General features: G+C 45.0%; 2 protein-coding genes across 2 annotated transcripts; one reads left to right on the top strand and one right to left on the bottom strand.

Moving 5' to 3' along the window:
- Positions 1-934: 934 nt before the first annotated feature.
- Positions 935-4,741, bottom strand: LOC139380825 (uncharacterized). Its single transcript, XM_071123918.1, has 6 exons — positions 4,525-4,741; positions 3,139-3,222; positions 2,700-3,029; positions 2,214-2,441; positions 2,032-2,134; positions 935-1,905 (listed from the first exon to the last, which is right to left on the bottom strand). The coding sequence occupies exons 2-6, from the start codon at positions 3,188-3,190 to the stop codon at positions 1,869-1,871; spliced, it is 750 nt and encodes a 249-aa protein (XP_070980019.1). The 5' UTR covers positions 3,191-3,222; positions 4,525-4,741; the 3' UTR covers positions 935-1,868.
- A 5,302-nt stretch (positions 4,742-10,043) lies between these two features.
- LOC139377164 (uncharacterized) lies at positions 10,044-19,256 on the top strand. The gene is made up of 8 exons (XM_071120174.1): positions 10,044-10,083; positions 10,921-11,271; positions 12,109-12,375; positions 13,872-14,159; positions 14,575-14,679; positions 14,827-14,885; positions 14,981-16,963; positions 18,133-19,256. The coding sequence occupies exons 1-8, from the start codon at positions 10,044-10,046 to the stop codon at positions 18,157-18,159; spliced, it is 3,120 nt and encodes a 1,039-aa protein (XP_070976275.1). The 3' UTR covers positions 18,160-19,256.
- The last annotated feature ends 340 nt before the right edge of the window (positions 19,257-19,596 follow it).

The raw sequence follows: 19,596 nt of genomic DNA, 5'->3' as shown, positions 1-19,596 counted from the left end.
GTCATTGTTGGTAATCAAGTCTACTACTGTTGTGTCATCTGCAAACTTGATGATTGAGTTGGAGGCATGCATGGCCACACAGTCATGTGTGAAAAGTGAGTACAGGAGGGGGCTGAGCACACACCCTTGTGGGGCCCTAGTGTGGAGGATCAGTGAAGTGGAGATGTTGTTTCCTACCTTCACCACCTGGGGGCAGCCCGTCAGGAAGTCCAGGACCCAATTGCACAGGGTGGGGTTGAGACCCAGGGGCTCAAGCTTAATGATGATCTTGGAGGGTACTATGGTGTTGAATGCTGAGCTATAGTCAATGAACAGCATTCTTACATAGGTATTCCTCTTGTCCAGATGGGATAGGGTAGTGTGATGGCAATTGCAGCCAGCTGGTCTGCGCAGCTAGGGATGCCGTCTGGGGCTGGCAGCCTTGCGAGGATTAACACGTTTAAATGTCATACTCACGTGCCAACTCAGTGGCACTGTGTTGTCCTCAAAGTGGGCAAAGAGTGTGTTTAGCTTGTCTGGCAGCAAGATGGCGGTCTCGGCGACATGGCTGGTTTTCCTTTAGTAGTCCGTGATTGTCTGAAAAACCCTGCCACATCTGTCATGTCTGAGCTGTTGAATTGCGACTCAACTTTGTCTAGATATTGACGTTTTGCTTGTTTGATTGCCTTGCTGTTACAGGAATTAAAGGGAACTACTACTCTATTTGTATTCTACCATATTCCCCGTCACCTTGCCAAGGTTAAATGTGGTGGTTCGTGCTTGGAGTAGGCCATTCAAGGAGTTGGTCTGATAGTGCCCTCTAATGTCATAGGTCTCCCCCCTTGCTTGCAGAAACAATAGAGAACAAATGCAGAAAGGCCCACCCCCCACTTGTGCCATATCATGAACATACCTGTACCACCAAGTGCCTTTTAAGTAAATCAGGTGAAAAGGAGACTGGAGTGCGACTTTAATTAAATCATCTTATCTACATTAGCAGAAACAATTAACAATACGGTACAGTATTTTCAATTCAAGGTACGAAATGTCCCCCCCACATTCTGAATTAGCTTTTTTGTCCCCCCCCCCCAAGTTTTATCATTAGAATGTCACACAAAACGAGGCAACAGTGTTCTTTAGGACCATGCAGACGCCTCCAAGCGGTCAGGTAGGATGTTGCAAACCAGTTGCAATTTGAAGTGATATTATGAATAGAGGAATTTCTAAAACAAGCCAGTAGATGGCGCTATTAAATAGGTGGTGCTGTGCTTTTCCTCACTCATCCAGACTGCTGTGTTTCTATGTCTCTTCACTGTCTCCTATGGAAGTGTAGCAAAGTGGACGCTTACAAAGATTTCCTTACAGGTTATGAAATAGGTTAAATGCACACATGCACCGTCACAATAATTTTAAAATAAAATCCCATTTGCTTTATATCATACATAGGCATCACAAAAGTAGGTTTAGGTTAATTTGAACATATTTGTACATGTGCACAATGTAAATGTGATGGCATACAGTACTTTAAAAAAAAAGATACAAAGACATAATTAGTGAAAATATATGTGTGGACTTCGCAACAATAAATACCACAAACACACCAATAACAAGCATTTCGCTATACCCGCAATAACATCTGCTAAATATGTGTATGTGACCAATAAAATTTAATTTGATAAATAGGCATCTCAATATATTGTATTGATGGCGAATAGGGCCACAGCTCTTGATAGGAATGATATTTGGTGTGGTATTGTGACTTGTTGCAACAGAATATTACCGTCTCATATCACTGTGTCCGTATGTGCCAAAGACTTGTGTGATCGTGCAGTGTGTAACAAAGTGTCATAGATAAGACTGATAATGGAACGCGATGGACCTCCTAAAGGTCATGTATTCCCATTCGTCCTCCGCTGTACGCATTTCCTGTTAATAACACATAGCAATGTCAAAAGAGTGCACGTACCAAAAAACAATACCAGGAGTTTATTAACGTGCCAAATGAATGTATTACTGTAAAAGACAAGCCAGGGAGATGTTCTGTAATCTTACCAGTAGAGATATCCACATGTGATTAGAATCACTAGGACGATGCTCAATAGTACACCACATAGAGTCTTACAGGATTGGTTACTTTGGGATGGTGTTGGAGAATCTAGGCAACAGCAAAGAAGCATGAAAGACACAAAAAAAAAACTCAATAGTCATAATGAATAATCATATCGCATGTATACCAGTGACGTAGTGTGTGACACTTGTCCCCAGACTGCTGTTGACAACACAGGTGTAGTTGTGGCCCTTCATTCCGGACACGTCGAGTCTCTTGCCATCTGCAGAGATATTGGCTGTCTGATTGGACAGCTCTACCCCATCCACCAACCAGGAAAACACTGGGCTGTCCCACTGTGCCCTGTCATTGGCCACCTCACACTGGAGCGACAAAGACGCCACAGGAGCAGCAACTAGGCGAGAGGGAGAGAGAGAAAAAGTTAGGCAGAACAAATAGTCCAAATATAGTTACATTGGTTTTTGCACCCTTACATAGTTCTCCACATAAGGGTAGCCTCGGAACCCAGACGTCACTCACATTGTTCGGAAGGTGAGGTGAAAGCCTGTGACTGAGGCTAATGTCAAGGTTATTTGACTTTTTAGTTTGCACAGTATTTGACCCAAACTAAATCTAAGTAGTGACCAGAATTATTGGTGTAGCTGTTTCTCACCAATCTCTCGAACAACTATATTTGCTGATTGCTCGTTCCCCTTCTGGTCAGTCACAGTGATGGTGTAGACTCCATAGTCAAATGATCTTATATTCTCCACCCTAAATAAGGCCCCCTTCTGGTCTAGAGGATTGCCAGGTGCATCTTGGTGATCGGCCAGCCTGACCTGTCCCTGACCCTTCTCAGTCTGGCGGTCCCAAATCACCATGACGATCTTCTCTGTTGGTGTAATCTGGAACTGGGTCCGCAGGACCAGGTCTCTCCCCAGAGCCACATAAAGGAGACCCTTGTTCTGGAAATGCACTGACAGGCATTGGTGCGGGTGGGGCACTGAGGAAAGATAGACAAGGAATTACTGTACGTCTTATGTACACATTACTGTACCATAGTTATTTTTGCAGGGCAGTATCTTAGTGGATTATAAAAAACAATAACTCACAGAGGGCCAGGATCAGACAAATACGCCAGACCAGGATGTGCTGTGTTTCCATCACATCTGTAGAGCTATTTAGATTTTACAATGCTGAGGACAAAGAGCGAAAGAGTTTGCAACAGCATTTAAACGTGCACTCTATCACTCCCGTTGTCAGGGGCAGAGGCATATCCCCCTAATGTATTTGAAGGGGCTTTGATGGCAAAATGCTCTTCAAATCAAACAAGCTGTATTTTGATCATTGTTAGCTACTGTATATGCATAAAAATGTGTTTCAATGGGCTTGACATATTTTTTTTTTCACCTTAGAGATGGTTCTGTGGCAACAGTACGGTGGAATTTACAAGATTATGTTATAATGCTATTTATGCAACATAATAAGGGGTTGTTGGAACGCTCATCTGTGTGTGTTCTACTGAGGATGGGCCTCTGGGAGATAACACTGAAGGGAGATTTATGATGTCTTTTGGGTGATAAAATCTAGAGACCTCATTCCAGAGCAGGAGTTAATGTTTCTGTTCTATACGGTACCAGGGAGACATGGCTCCAGTACGGAGTTGGGGGGCCAGACACTGGTCTCTACGCAATAAAAACGTTTTTTATAGCAAATACTGTCTGCTGTGAATTATAAGTATCTTTCATACAAATCTTAATCTTGTGACCCATTCTATACCTCTGTTGTTCGTCATGCAGGTTGAAAGGGATGTATCTTGGCTATGAAATACCTTTCTACTTTTGTCTCGGGGCTCTCAACGAATCATCTGAGGGTGATTCGTCGACCAGCCATCATTATCGTAAAGCACTCAATCTATTCACTTTATGTGTGTGTGTTGTATTGACCTGCTCCCTTATTTAGAAGTGGTTAAAGATTTAGCTTAAGTATACCTCTGACTTGTGTGGTAGGTTTGTCTCTCCTCATTTGATAGTAAAGAAATTAACCACCACAAAATATATAAAACAATACTACGCATTCAGAGCAGTTTCAGAGCATTTTGAATTGCTATTAAAATATTCAAACTTTTCTTGCATATTTTTAACCTGCTCTGTATTACTGTACAATGAGACACCAAATCTATTTATGTGGCGGCATCCTATATTATATAATACTGTTTCCTTTTCCTGTCAATCCCTTCCGTTCATTATTTTGTACCTGATACAAGCAGACATTCTAAACATGGTCAAAAGCCATGGTAACAAGATAGTATGCTCAGTTGGCTAGTTAGACCTTGAGCTCACGGTTACTGTTGACTATAACACTTGCCTGGGTGCCAGTGATTCTGTTATAGCACCCCTTTCGACTTGTTGTCATGCCAAAGAATGCCAAATATGACAACTAAAAGCAGCAGCATCCAGGTTATTCAGTAACACAAAAGACAGGTCTTCATAGCTTACCTTTTTCATTTGGATATTCTGTAGGGTGAACGTACAGGTCAAGCTTGATGTGTTTCTGTTTTCTTGCCTAATGTTTTATGATTTGAAGGACATCAAACTTGATGCCTACTGGCACTTAAAATAGCTACTGTATGTAAGTGTGTACCTGTTTTTCTTCCCTTCCCACAATCCAGTATGGCAGGAATGAAGTTTAGCCTGGTGTTAAGGGAGTGACTCTGACAGTATCTAGGGGAGTAACAGAATGTGACTCCTACTGTACAGTGTCTCCCTTGTACCAGCTTGTACTCCTGACTGAAGAGTCATACATTTGAATTCATCCTTGTTACGGATCTGGTGCAAGGCACACAAATGCCCTTAAAAAAAAAGGAAACAATTCCACATTCCAGACTTTTGTTAGAACCCTACATTGGATGAAACAGTATTTTCAAGACTATCGCTGTTTTCAATTGTCATTCCTACATTCATGTTCAGTGTTGTGAAGTACTTAAGTAAGGAGCCACGTTACCCTCGGGCCTACTGAGCCCATGTCCATGCGTGTGGACAAGCAGACGCACATCCTCCCGCCAAGACACATGTGCATCAATACAAATGCATCAATATTTACAAATGCATCAATATGACACTGACAAATAATGGTAGGGTCCGAAACGTAACACCGACCTGAGCCAACCGAGCCGCCCAGCCCATCCAGCCACCACAAAGATCCTTTGTTTTAAATACAGAGTGACCAATAGATCGGCCAGACCGCTCAGCCAGCCCGACCCGCTCGCATGTCGTGACCCCCAGCCGGTATAGTCAGTAACTCTCACCCCAACACTATTCACCCCAACACTTTCCCATTTAAATCGTTTCCCAAGGGGAAGGTTTGTTAGCAAAGTACACCCCCCTCAATAAAGAATCTCACACGTATATACGCTGAGTGGACAAAACATTAGGAACACCTTAATACTGATCCCTCCTCCTCCTCCATTGTCATTAGAACAGCCTTAATTGGTCGATGCATGGACTAGAATGTGTTAAGTGTTCCAAAGGGATGCTGGCCCATATTGACTCCAATGCTTCCCTTAGTTGTGTCAAGTCGGCTGGCTGTCCTTTGGGTGGTGAACCATTCTTTGATACGCACGGGAAACACTCTCTTCAAGTGCTGGTGTCGTCTGTGGTGTTGTAGCACTGGAAAATGAAAACGGAATATTCCTTTTAGAATATCAGTCAAGCAAATATTGTATGTATTGCACCTGGACAGATGATCAGATTAATGTGGTAATTGCTTTAGGGTTTGAAATGAAAATTAAAGCAAATATTAGCACTACCACTCTTTGTGTTATTTTCAGTATTCATTTCAATTCAACATCACCACCACCACCACACCACAGGTTGGTAAGACATTTTGAAAAAGGTCCCTATTGTTTGTGTATGTAGAGAATATTGTCACAAAGAGAGAGAGAGGTCAATACTGATATTCACTGTTATAGTCCACAGCAGCAGCAGGGGCATGGGGACGGTCTCAACATGAATGGACTGAGATGGATCCACTTTGATGCCACTCTTGATTGTTTACTGTACATATAAACAGAGGAAGACAATTAACATATAATGTAACCTGACAATTTATTCTGCTATTTTCAGGAATGTATTTTTTCCTCTTGACTTAATTAATTGTCACATCATCCGTTACCCACACGGATTACATGCACACATGAACTCATTCTGCATTTCCTAAAGACACTACGCTCTAACTTTTTCTTGATGCTAATTTTCCTGAAGCCTTTGAAGAAAGTACATCTTCTTGCTCTCCTCAGTTGTCCCTGGTTTGGCTGTGGGGAGGTTAGGATTGGCGACGGCCTGGAACCACTGGACCGCTCGTCTCTGGTTGGGATCAAGTTTCTTCTCCTGGGGATCCTTTTTGAGCGCAAACTGGGTTAGTGCAATTAGCAGTTTCTTTTACAGCTCTCATTGATGGAAGAGAGCTACGATTCACCAGTCGGCCTTGCATCAGTAATCAGGAGCCCGGAAGACTGAGGCAGAGTTTCAGCCATTTTTTTTGCCATCACTCGTGTGAAGAGATTGACTAATCCTTGGCAGATCTTGGAGAGTGGCTTTGAACACCCTGAGCTGGCCTGTATGTGAAGGAGAAGTGGGTGGTCAGACTCACAATGGCTCTGACAGACGGAGAGCAGAAGGCCACATCAGTATCTCCTAGTGGAGGAAGGAGGTATTTGAGGAAGTACTCTCGAAGGGATTTAAGAGACTGCTCTGTGAAGGCATAGACCCCAGTATCCCTCTGCTGATGGCTCCCTCTGGAGCTCACCTGTCTGCCTTCTGCTCATGAGAGCAGATTCAGGCCACAGAAGACACCGGGGTGCTGTTCTGCAGAAGGAAGCTGCAGATCTGCTCCACCAGCTGGTCTATGAATGGCCGGAGGATGCCTGTGGAGAGAAGGGCCTTGAAGCTTTCTCTCAGCTGAAGCGGCATCCTCCCACGCTGCCAACATATTGCCATGGTGACCTTATCTAACACCTCTGACTGGGAGACAAGGCTGGTTGTGCCACTTCTAGCTCTTTCCTACAGTGCTTTAATGACCCGAAGGGTTCTGTCCGTGAGGGAGGGTGTTCCCTTAGATGTGGGAAAATCAGTGATACTTGCAGATGAGGAGGTGCTCTGGATAGCTTTCAGCTTCTTGTCCAGGCTCTCTCTACTCATTGTGCTGTCACAAAGTCCAACACTAGCTTTCCCTGGCTTAACTGTGAGGCTAGTAATGGGGAGATGTTGGCTGGTCATATGGGATTATGGGCATGGTGGAAGAAGTGCAACTCAGGATAGATTTATCCTGGTCTTCAACACTCTCTGAGCCCACTGTGTGATCAGATCTTGTCTCATTCAGATGTCTAGGAGCAACAGCGGCTCAGCTGCAAAGTGGTAGGCCACAGAAGCTCACAGAACGAGACCACCAAGTGCTGAAGTGTGTAGCGTCTGTCCTCGGTTGCAACACTCACTAGTGTACACTCACAAACTACCTCTACAAGCAACTTCAGCACAAGAACTGTTCGCTGGGAGCTTCATTAAATGGGTTTCCATGGCCAGAAATGGAAACGCGTTATCTGGAGTGTTGACTCGTGCTTCACCACCTGGCTGTCCGATGGACAAATCTGGGTTTGGAGGATGCCAGGTGAACGCTACCAGCCCGAATGCATAGTGCCAACTGTAAAGTTCGGTGGAGGAGAAATAATGGTCTACGGCTGTTTTTCATAGTTCGGGCTAGGCCCCTTAGTTCCAGTGAAGGGAAATCTTAACGCTGCAGCATACAATGGCATTCTAGACTATTATGTGCTTCCAACTTTGTGGCAACAGTTTGGGGATGGCCCTTTCTTGTTTCAGTACGACATGCACAAAGCCGAGGTCCAAACAGAAATGGTTTGTTGAGATTGGTGTGGAAGAACTTGACTGGCCTGCGCAGAGCCCTGACCTCAACCCCCTCGAACATCTTTGGGATGAATTGGAACGCCGACTGCGAGTCAGTCCTAATTGCTCAACATCAGTGCCCGACCTCACTAATGCTCTTGTGGCTGAATGGAAGCAAGTCCCTGCAGCAATGTTCCAACATCTAATGGAAAGCATCCTCAGATGAGTGTAGGCTGTTATATCAGCAAAGGGTTGACCAACTCCATATTAATGCCAGTGATTTTGGAATTAGATGTTCAACAAGCAGATGTTAGATGTTCAAAATACTTTTGACCATGTAGTGTCGGTTCAGGGAGCTGGGCAGTGACTACTGCCACTAGTTGAGCAGCTATCTGGGCATTTCACAAGCTCCCGGGTGGCGCATCGGTCTAAAGCACCGAATCTCAGTGCTAGAGGCATCACTACAGACCCTGGTTCGATTCCAGGCTGTACCACAAAGGGACGTGATTCGGGGTCCCATAGGGCGGCGCACAATTACGGTTTGGCCGAGGGAAGGCCGTCATTGTAAATAAGAATTTGTTCTTAACTGACTTGCCTGTGTCATATGTACAGTAGCGACGGGCCTGAAGTTGTGTATCTACTACCAGTAGATTGGTGCAGAAAGAATGCACAGAAACAACAAGTAAGACTTGGCTACTAGGCATAATCAAGAGCTCCATTCTTTCATTTATTCAGGAAGAAAACCTTTTCACTTTGCTGTGACAGACTGTGTTAATTTCACTGATGCACCTATAATCGTAATAATGCTTTGTGTCCCGCCCTTGCTTTGGCTCCCTTGGGATGCGAACATGTGCATGCTCCTTTTACTGCCGGCTGTTTCCCTCTTCGAGCTCTCACTTATAGTGCTTGTTAATGAATTTATCTTTCTCATGGGACTACAATGCATTCTTGACCGTAAGGTCAACATACTGTATAGCCTAGTTCCACCAAGTCACATTCCACTGGAAGAAAATAAAAACTAAGACAGACAAATACACTTTTTACTTTAGTTCATTTTTTTGAGAGCTAATTTCTCTGGATGTTTTTAAATAGATATAATTGATAGAACTGAGGCTTTTTATAAAATGTTTTTATTTTATTTATCATTTTGAGCTTTTATAGGTAAATACATTTTCCACACAGCCTACATTACAAGGCTACAATATGTGTTTGCGAGTTTGATCATTCCCTGTCTCTGCTAAAGGGCAGCACTAGCACATTCGTATTTTCACAATCAAATCATCTCAAAAGAAATTCAGCTCCCCACATTTATAAGTGGAGCATGTGTAAAATATTCAAAATTTTAAGTTTTCCCACAAGCATCAACTGAGAAAGAACAGCAGGATATGGTTGTGATTTTGAATGGAAACTAATTGGTGTCATCGGCTACTAATGTTTGTAGCTGGTGTGCCTAAATAAACAAACCCAGCATGGATTGCGTGCTCTCTTGGCCCATAGGCTCACAATGCTGCTTTCAAGTAATTGAGGCGAACGATCCCTTTAAGAGGACAGGTGTGTCTGCAAGACAGGGGTGTATTCACTAGGAACCACACAGAAGAAAAAGGGTGAAACAGGGAGGGACCTATCTGAGTTTGTCCTATAAGAAACGTTTGTTTTTATTGCTCAACGTTTTCCGTCGCAAGAGGTTTTACTAAGGTGTCGACTAATGAATACACCTGTGGAGACAGGTGAGAGTGGAGAAACAGGAAATGAAACCTTTCACACATAAACAAACTGGTTTTGCCAAAAATCTGCTTATGGCTTTTACAACTGAAACATGAGAGAAGAGAGAAAAGTCTGTCGTAAGTGTTGACATTGAAAATCTTTCAAGACATGTTTTTAATTAAGTGAAAGTGAGTATATTCACAATAGATTAACCCTATGTACTCTGTCTGGTTTAGAATGCTAGCACACTAAGCTACTAGCATATCCTAATTGTGTTTTCAGAAGAACACAGCCTGGGTTTCTTTCTTTCTTTCAGTGTTTTAATAAGTCTTAAACAGACACATTTCATTCACTTTAATTTAGTTGTGATTTGCGTCAGAGTCAAAAATACTCCACAGGCTATCCTGACTGATGTGATGAACCTACACCTGCTTCCCGTAGTTCTGTCATTGGCAGGTAAGGCATCTCTCCGCCCTCAATTTTCTGACAGGGGCTTCAATGTTGACTTCAGTGAGTACCCTACCTCAAGCTGAAAAGAATGCTGATGGTGTGTATTTTTTAAATGTTGGAGGAGTAGCTCTACATTTTTATTTGGGAAATTCCAAGGTGACAGAAACAATGACTCCTCCCCAGATCGGCTGCATTCTTAGTCCGTGTGTTCTGTTGCATAAATGAAAAATAAAGTCACACACTCATCTCTCCTTCTTGTGAATTTATTCAACCAAAGTTTTGGCTTAACAACCTTTTGTCAGGGTGTGTGATATCCTAATACACAATGTCCAATGGCTTTTCAGCCCTGCTGAGCCCTATGGGCCCTGATCGGAACGCTATGTAGTGCACTACAAAGGGAACAGGGTGCCAGTTGGGACACAGTCTCTGAATCCCATACATACTTACTCTTTCCAGTGTCCACCTCTACTGAAGTCAGTTAAGCCCTGTATGGTTTTTAACAATGCTTTAAACATGTGCTGCTGTTTTACGGCAAATGATCAACGAGGGAACCGCTGTGCAATTCATCTAAATTTTTGTCCTTCTCATGCACACCTTGTAAAGTCAATTCACCATGACTGATCAGGAGCATATTCATTTGATTTAGTATAATTAATCTGCTGAAGACTTGTGGGGCCTTTTATATGCTTGTAAAGTGTTTAGATAATTCCCCCAACTATATACCCCTCAAACTCTCTCATACCAGTGTTATAACAACCTGTCATAATCACTGTAAGAAAGTAAGCAAGTAAATGAGTGATAAGCAGTGTATTCCTTTCTTCTCCCCCGTCTCCTACCCTCTAGTCTTCCTCTCCGTCGCTCTCTCCCAGGACCTGGTCTCAATCCAGTTTAAATCAGATCCAGTCCTGGTGCAGACTGGCACTGATGCGGTCTTCACGGTGGTCACAGTGTCCCAGGTGTTTTCCATCACATGGGGGTACCCAGGTGGGGTGACCCCCCTGGGGCTGTGGGTGGGGGGCAGTGCGGTGCTCAACACTGTGACCCAGTACCAGGGCAGGGTCACCATCACAGCCACCCAGCTCCGTATCAGCAGTGCCCAGCTCGGAGACGCGGGGAACTACACAGTGATGGTGGACCCCTTGCCCACCACGGGCCTGGCCCAAAACACCAGGTCCATACAGCTCAGGGTGTTCGGTAAGGAGGGTGGGAGGAAAGGAAGGAGGAGTGCAGTGAGTGATGTAATGAGGGAGGAAAGGAAGGAAGGAGGGATGTAATGAGGGAGGAAAGGAAGGAGGGATGTAATGAGGGAGGAAAGGAAGGAGGGAGGGAAGAAAGGAGTGATATAATGAGGGATGTAGTGAGTGATGTAATGAGGGAGGGTGGGAGGAAGTGATGGAGTGAGGGAGATAAAGGAGGATGGGAGGGAATATTACAGAAGAAAGTGACTAGCAGTGGTGTAAAATCAGGCATGTAAGTGTAATGTGATTATAGCCACTTGTTTGCCCAGACCTGTTAGTGTTTGTAATTACTATTGTTTCTAGTTACAGATGGCACTTCTATCTTTATTTTCTCAGTCCAGGCTTAGCGCTTATTGGCATTTTGTCTGCCCCTTTACCATCTGCTCCCATGTCTGGATATTGTTTCTTCTCCCAACTCTCCATTATTTTCATTAAACAAAATTAGTTTAGGCAGAAAACACTAAGCGTCCCTCTATTTTTCAGCGTATTTTGAAGCTTGAATTGATTCCCCCTCTGTCTGTGATCACACTGTGAAAGCCCAGTAATGGCTCATTCAAAAGCTCTCCCTGTGTGTGTATCTCCCAATCAGTCTGCTACTCCAGTATTTACATTCATCTCACAAGCCTGGTCCCAGAATAGTTTGTGGCATGATAATGAATATAGGAGTTGTCAATTACCATAGGAGTTGGCATGTCCATAAGAGTTGTCAATGGTCGTAGGAGTTGGCAAGACACCACAAACAGATCTAGGCCCAGTCTATAGTCTCCCTGCTTCTCTTCTCTCTCCACCCTAGATGCAGTGGATGGCGTGACTATGTTTGTGCCGTCAGTGGCTCTGGAGGGGGGCAATGTGTCTGTGCGCTGTACCTGGACCAAGGGGACAGAGACCAGTGTGCTGTGGGGTAAAGGGGGCTCTGCTCTCACCTCAAACTCCAGGGTCACTATCAAAGGGGGTGACTTGGTGATCAACCCGGCCAGGAGGGAAGATGCCGGGCTCTACTCCTGCACCGTCTCTAACCTCGTCAGCGCTCAGACCGCCTCAAAGACCCTCACAGTTTATTGTGAGTAATTGCATGCTCAGCTGCTAATGCTAATAACATGAGCTAATTAGACTCCTACACAGTCTCACAAGTGAGCAGGGTTGGATTACCGATTTGGCACGCAGGGGTAATCCAGGGGCAATTAGATAGCATATGAGCACGTGATAAGCCATTGCAAAATATGTAGAATTGTAATTAACCTGAAATTAGCTTTAAAACTGCAACATTTTCTCTCAGCCTCGTAATGGCAAAACGTGTAGAATAGCATGGGATTAGCTATATACTGTAACTGCACAATTTCCTCTAAACCTCATCCCACTGCTGTCTTGCTTCTGAAGCTAAGCAGGGTTGGTCCTGGTCAGTCCCTGGATGGGAGACCAGATGCTGCTGGAAGTGGTGTTGGAGGGCCAGTAGGAGGCACTCTTTCATCTGGTATAAAAAAATATATAATGAACAAAAATGTAAACGCAACAATTCAAACAATTTTACTGAGTTACAGTTCATTTAAGGAAATCAGTCCATTTAAATTAAGAAATTAGGCTATAATCTATGGATTTCACATGACTGGGCAGGGTCGCAGCCATGGGTGGGCATAGGACACCCACTTGGGAGCCAGACCCATCCAGTGGGGAGCCAGGCCCAGCCAATCAGAATAAGTTTTTCCCTGGATGTGGAGGTCCTGGGTTGGCATGGTTACACGTGGTCTGCGGTTGTGAGGCCAGTTGACGTACTGCCAAATTCTCTCGTTGATTTTGTATTTATTTCATCTAATGAAACATGGGACCGACACTTTACATGTTGCATTTATATTTTTGTTCAGTATAATAATACCCCAATGCACCCGGGCAGTGATTGGGGACATTGCCCTGTGTAGGGTGCCGTCTTTCGGATGGGATGTTAAACGGGTGTCCTGACTCTCTGTGGTCACTAAAGATCTCATGGCACTTAATGTAAGAGTAGGGTTGTTAAACCCCGGTAAACTTACCTGGTAAAATAAGGGTAAAAAAAATACATAAGAAAATTGCTGAATGTGTTGAATTGCATGAGGTTAGCTGCACGCCATTAGAATCGCAGGGGAAACTATGGCCCCAGATGTGGTGGTCCGGCTCTGACTGTGAGTCACTATCTGGTGTCCAGGGTTGTGTTAATTAGAGCACACACACAAAAAAAATGGTGTCTGATTTGAGAAGTCAGTTGTCTTTCCTTGTTTTAGTCTGTTTTCTTTTGTTTGGTGCCTAATGTACACGACCCAGCAGCTAAAATGCTAATGCTAATACTATGAGCTAGTTGTTTTACTAGCTAGCATTACACCAAGTAATGTAACTGCCTGTTAGCCACAGAAGCACATCACTATAAGGGCTACAGGGCTAATTCGCATTATCAATAACGACTCGTGAAGCCACTAGTCATACCCAAACCCAGTAATATTGACCCCATGCATTTTGAGGTGAAACTTTACTGTGACAGTCTGTGAGTCTGTCTGTTGATGTCCCCCGCCCCCTTCCCATCCCCTCCAGATGGTCCCGACACCCCCGTGCTGAGCAAGACTTCCCCGGCAGACTGTGTGGTACGAGCGGATGCAGTGGTAGGCCAGACGATCCGACTCACCTGCGTGTCTGACTCCCTGCCCCCCGCCACTTTCTCCTGGAAATACAACAATGAACCCGTGGCGTCTGGCCAACTGGACAGTGGCGTGTTCAGCCTCCAGACCTTCTCCACCAACCAGAGCGGCCAATACAAGTGCGTGGCTAGCAATGCCATCACGGGCGCCACGTCGGCGCAGGGGACGGACCTGGCCATCGTGGGTGAGTTATGCAGGACGGACACTGACGTGACTCATTCTGATGACTGTTAGTTTTGGACAGCGCAGCGGCATCCATCTTCGAGTGAAGAGAGGGGAACATTTTGGCCCAGCCTAGCCCATCAGCAAAAGATTGATCAATCCAAATGCTCTCACAATGAGAATCTAACTCTTTTTCTATGACTTTCAGCTGTCTTCACTGATGTTCCCTTCATTTCCACCACTCATTCTCTCTCACCTCTCTTCCCCTGCCATCACTTCATCATACTCTTTCTGAAACCTTGTTTCTTTCTTTTCCATTTGTCTGTCTGGGCTCCGTGTCTCAGACTCATTATCATTATTAATTATCCCCCTGCTCATCACTTTTTCTGTCTCGGCCTCCCTCCCCCTCATCCCTCCCCCTTCCCTCTCTCTCTCAGGCACATGCCTCAGTGCAGGGGCAGTCGCAGGCATAGTGATTGGCTGTGTGGTCGCTCTGATCTTAATCGTCATAGCCATCGTACTCCTGGTGCGCTGGAAGAGAGGTGAGTGAGTGTCTGTCTGTCTGTCTGTCTGTCTGTCTGTCTGTCTGTCCTCTTTGAAAGCATTCACATTGACCTGTGTACACTATGCTCATTTAAACATATGTTTCTGTGTTTGAATACAGTATGTGACAATGTTGCTTATTGCAGTTGACCGAAGACTGAAGGAGGCCACAGGACAAAAGAGACACCCAGAACTCATGCTTACAGTAAGACACTCTTCTTTTTCCCAGAATATTAGGATTCTGAAAGCAATTAACCCATTCATGTATTTCCTTCTCTTCTCTTCCTCCCTCTCTTTCAGCCCACTGAACCCCCTCCACATGGTACCCGGACTTTGGGCAGAGGCCATCACTCGGACCCACCGCTACACACAAACCCTCACAACTTCTACACTGTCCCACCCGATGGCCACGATAACACACACACACCGCCACGCAACACTAGCACACTCCAACACAATGGCCACGCCAACAGAAATAGGTTCCCACACAATGCGCAACATCCGAATGCCAATTCATTTCCACAGAATGGCACCGCGCAGGACCACGACACTTTCACACACACTGCTGCACCTCAGAATGCCAACACACTCGACACCTTCCCACAGATGACTCAAAACCACCCGAACAATCCAAACATACTCATACAAGCGGGTTCTACTCAGGTCGGTGTTAACCTAAACACACTGCCACACAACCAGCAAAATAGCAACGCACAGGTGGCCACGGTTCACGTCAATCTCAATTCCTATCCAACTAATGGTCAACGACCCAACCAACAGTCACAGCAACAATTTACAAGCCCACAGGACAGTACAATGCAGAGGAGCGCCACCAATGTAGCCAACAGTGCTAGTGCTCTTCAAGTTCAAAATATCAACCCACAAACGTTCACACAGACTGGACAGTCATACTCCAATCCCAGGATGCAAATTGGCTTGTCATATCCTGGTGATCCTTCACAGGTTGACCACAGTAACTTAGACACTGGTCCTCAAGTTTCTACTGGTCCTATTCCTACTGGTTACACACACAGGGGTCGAAGTCACACTCTCCAGCGAAACGCCAACACGCAGACCTACCAGATGGACCAGGCTACTGATACCCAGCCTAGACACTCCAACCCAGCAGCGGCCAGTTCTGTGCCACGTGATGCCAGCCATACCACACCAAGTGCCAGCTCACACCGCCAACAAATGCCTTGGGACCGTCTGAGGGGCACCCCGGCGTACCCCAACGAGCCCCCCAGAGGGGTACAGGCTTCCCCCGACAGCAGATCCACCTCTGATGGCACCTCTGAGTCCCCGTCCCAGGCTAGGCTATCCAGACCACACACCAGGAAGAGTGGGCCAGGAGCACAGACCCAGAGTCCCCCACAGAGCCGATCTACACCCAGGAAGGCTGCACCGACGGCGGGCAGACAGACCCAGAACCTCCCCCACACTCATGGGACGAACACTGAGCCTGGGGCTCCAAGCCACACACAGTCGCATATCAGTCCCCATGCACACGGTACACCAAGGCAGAGAGCCCGGCAGGATGTCAGAGCTCAATCCCAGATCACAGCTCAGACCGCTTCTCAAAGCCAGACTGGCCCCAGGCAACAAAATGCCTCCCGCAGCTACCACAACCCCCAGACACAACAACAGGGACCAGGCGCTCCACAGGGACTAATAACCACCATGCCCCAAGGCACCACACTCGACATTCGAGCTCTCTCCAATCCAAATCACATCCCACAGACACAAACCGGGATTCAGTATGGTAGGGGAAACACACACATGATACCGCAGCCCACACAAGACCAGAGACGGACAGCAACACAAGGTTGGGGTGCACTAACACAGCCTGTTACACAGAACCCCAGTAGCCTCACTCAGACGGCCCTGGAGATGCACACACTGACGACCCCGAACCCTTTTCACAACCGTAACCACCAGACACAGGCCGCCCTGCTCAACACCCAAGCACGAGGCCCTAACCCTGGGCACCAGCGCCCCCCCACACCCCCTCCCGTGATCCCTCTGGCTCAGTTCCAGACTATTCCCAGAGAACGCACCCAGCACCAGTCCCCAAACCGGGGCCCCACTGGCCCTCTCAGGCCCTCGGTCAACGTACACAATGCACAGAGACACCCCAATGCTCACCCGCCCCGCAGACACCCCGGTGCTAGCATGCCGGCCAACCTGCACTCGGGAAATGCCCACCACGTGCACGCTGATAACACACACAGGCACGGTCAACATACTCATCATGCCCACAGGAACACTGCCCACCCACGCCAGGTAAGTAGACACCAAAGTAGTGTTTGATATCAGAGCCAACCGTTCCCATATGTTTGATATATGTTGATTAGCCATTTCATGTTTCATTAATCGCCACATGGCTCTCTGTCTCAGATGTGTGATCATTATGCCTGTCTCATTCTGTCATGTCATTCTCTGTGCATTTAGTTTCTTTGGTTTCCTCTCATTCTCACTGACAGTTAGTCGGCCTCCCAAATGGAACCCTATTCCCTTTATAGTGCACTATGTTTGACTAGAGCCCATAGGGAATAGGATGCAATTTGGGACGTTGTTGTGTATAATATGTGTGTCACGTGTGGAGTTACCGGTAATTTACCCAAGTTACTGTAATCTTCTGTAATTTTGGTAAGTAACAGGTAATCTATGGTAACTTTGTAATTTATACTTGAGTAATTTAAAAAAAGTTTAATATGTAGTATTTATTTTTTATATCTGTGTCCATATTGTCCATGAGTTTCTAGTGGATAGACCATATGGTACAAGAGAAAATTGCCAAATTAATGAAAAAAGCATCTGATCAACTATGGCATTATTTTCAATTAACTCTGCAACTCTTCCAACGGTTTACTTTTTTCACCAGTTTGCCGCCACAACATTAAATAACAACAAAGACATATTGACATGGCCAAATAAATATATAAAGGATATTTCATGTTGAAAGTCATATTAAACACCAGTGGTCTTCACTGAGTTGATGGTTTATATTTAGGATCTAGTTTTACTTTGCCATTTATTTTGTATTTTAAAATATTATTTGATTATTTTAAATATTTATATCTGTGATAAGGCCACACAGAGGGACAGAGATAATGACAGACACCTGTGATAATCTGAAGTACCCAAAAGAACTACATAAAATCGTTGAAACTTCAAAAGTTTCCAGTAATATACGTTCCCTTTTGCAACCCTAGTCACAGGGAAGCTTGCCAAGCAGCTTTTATAGCGGGGCCTGCACTTCCTGTTGAGTGACAAGTATCTGTCTACTGGAGTAATGACAAGAGTATTTGGCAGGGATACAGTCAGGGTAGTTTGGCTGGGTGTTTGTCTGCCTATACCTTACCAGTGTTTCAGTGTCAGAATTGTGTCAGTGGCTATGTTGAACATGTCTTGTATATAATTAAGGGCTTGTTCTTTCTCTCCAACACCAGACCCACCAAGGGATGCCTAGACACTGAGATGCCAACGGACACACACACCAGCAACTGACAAGAGGAGAAACACAAGCATGGATGACTATGGGAGCCCCACTCTAAAGCAATGGAGACCAAGCAAAAACACACATATGCGCGTGCGCACACACACATACACACACACACACTTCCCGCAGTCGACTCCCCCTGCCTGTCAAGTGAATGTTATCTGTTGATTTTCAACAGTACCGACAATGACTCACTGGAAAACACACACAGAGGTGTCCTTTCTGAAGCACCATATAACCAAATAGTAGTAATGAGAAAAAGGCCTGTTTGAGGCGAGACACTCCAGGCCGTGTGTACGTGGCCTCTCCCATTCAGCGTGTTCAGAGCGAGAATGAGGCACGACCACAACAATGAGGACTTGAAATGTTTCCATTCATGTCTGTGTGTGTGTTGCTCCTTGTGACTAGAATAAACAGTAAAAAGGACAGAAAAAGAGACCCCTTGCTGGACTGATTCCAATTGAATGGACTTGGCCCCTGGGAACTACTGTGTGAAAATTCAGGAGGAAAAAAGCCCCTCTGCGACTTGCTTTATTTAATATTTTTAGTATTTACGTGGTGACTTTCTGTTTACAGATGCTTCTCTTGACACCGCTCAATTAAGGGGATTCGCCTCGGCGCCTGGGCTTCAGAAGCAATGCTCAACTAACTATGAAGGAGACCCCACAAATGGATGGGCCGTTTATTAATTAAGTGCTTTTATGCGACTTAAATGACTCGGAAAATAATAACGCCCATGCGTGGAGGAGGTCAGCACAAAGAGGCTGCTGAGCTGCTTTTCCCCGACTAAGCAAAGCAAAACAATTTGCTCTGGGACTACGATGCTCTTTTGTGTGGGGGATTAGCACATTAAAAGGGATCTCTATTGGAAAGAATCTTAGTTTTCTTTCGAACAAAATGTATATTTAATGTTTTTATTTTTCTGTTACGTGCTAAATATGTTGGACTGCTATTGCAACATGTGTCTTTGTGACTCAGGGAGTCTGTTTTATACTAAAATATATGTTCCATTAAAATACAGAAAAGAGGATAAATATGTTTTTTAAAGATTAGGGGTCTCCATTGAACATACTTTTTTTTTCCAGGACTAGCCCGCCCCCATATGTTTTGTTGATGATAATAAAGTATTTTGATTTACAGGAAAATATTGTATGTCAGTATATTACATGACATTCATTTTGATATAATGTTACCTACCTAATGGTATAATCTTAACTGCGTTTGAAATAATCTTGCCCTCCAGGCATTCTGATCTTCAGCTGTTACAAATATTCCCAGAATATTGTATTTACTTAACAGTTTTTCAGTTGAAGAATCTGCACTGTAAAAATGTCCCTTCTTAATTACAGCACAATTATTTGCAGAGTTGCCAGATTAATACTGTAATTTAGCTTTACAGCAGAGATTTTCCTTC

Source organism: Oncorhynchus clarkii, chromosome 2 (assembly GCF_045791955.1).
Source record: "Oncorhynchus clarkii lewisi isolate Uvic-CL-2024 chromosome 2, UVic_Ocla_1.0, whole genome shotgun sequence".
Taxonomy (NCBI): Eukaryota; Metazoa; Chordata; class Actinopteri; order Salmoniformes; family Salmonidae; genus Oncorhynchus; species Oncorhynchus clarkii.
Note: the sequence above shows the minus strand (reverse complement) of the source record. Positions and strands in the feature narration are given on the sequence as shown.

What these genes read in the sequence shown, in the direction of transcription:
- LOC139377164 (XM_071120174.1), top strand. Translation starts at nt 10,044, where the DNA reads ATGAACCTACACCTGCTTCCCGTAGTTCTGTCATTGGCAG. An exon ending in GACGGACCTGGCCATCGTGG is followed by an intron (nt 14,160 to 14,574) that starts GTGAGTTATGCA and finishes TCTCTCTCTCAG; the next exon opens with GCACATGCCTCAGTGCAGGG. An exon ending in ACACTGCCCACCCACGCCAG is followed by an intron (nt 16,964 to 18,132) that starts GTAAGTAGACAC and finishes CTCCAACACCAG; the next exon opens with ACCCACCAAGGGATGCCTAG.
- LOC139380825 (XM_071123918.1), bottom strand. Translation starts at nt 3,190, where the DNA reads ATGGAAACACAGCACATCCTGGTCTGGCGTATTTGTCTGATCCTGGCC. An exon ending in TATAGTTGTTCGAGAGATTG is followed by an intron (nt 2,442 to 2,699) that starts GTGAGAAACAGC and finishes CCTCTCGCCTAG; the next exon opens with TTGCTGCTCCTGTGGCGTCT. An exon ending in TGTCACACACTACGTCACTG is followed by an intron (nt 2,135 to 2,213) that starts GTATACATGCGA and finishes GCTGTTGCCTAG; the next exon opens with ATTCTCCAACACCATCCCAA.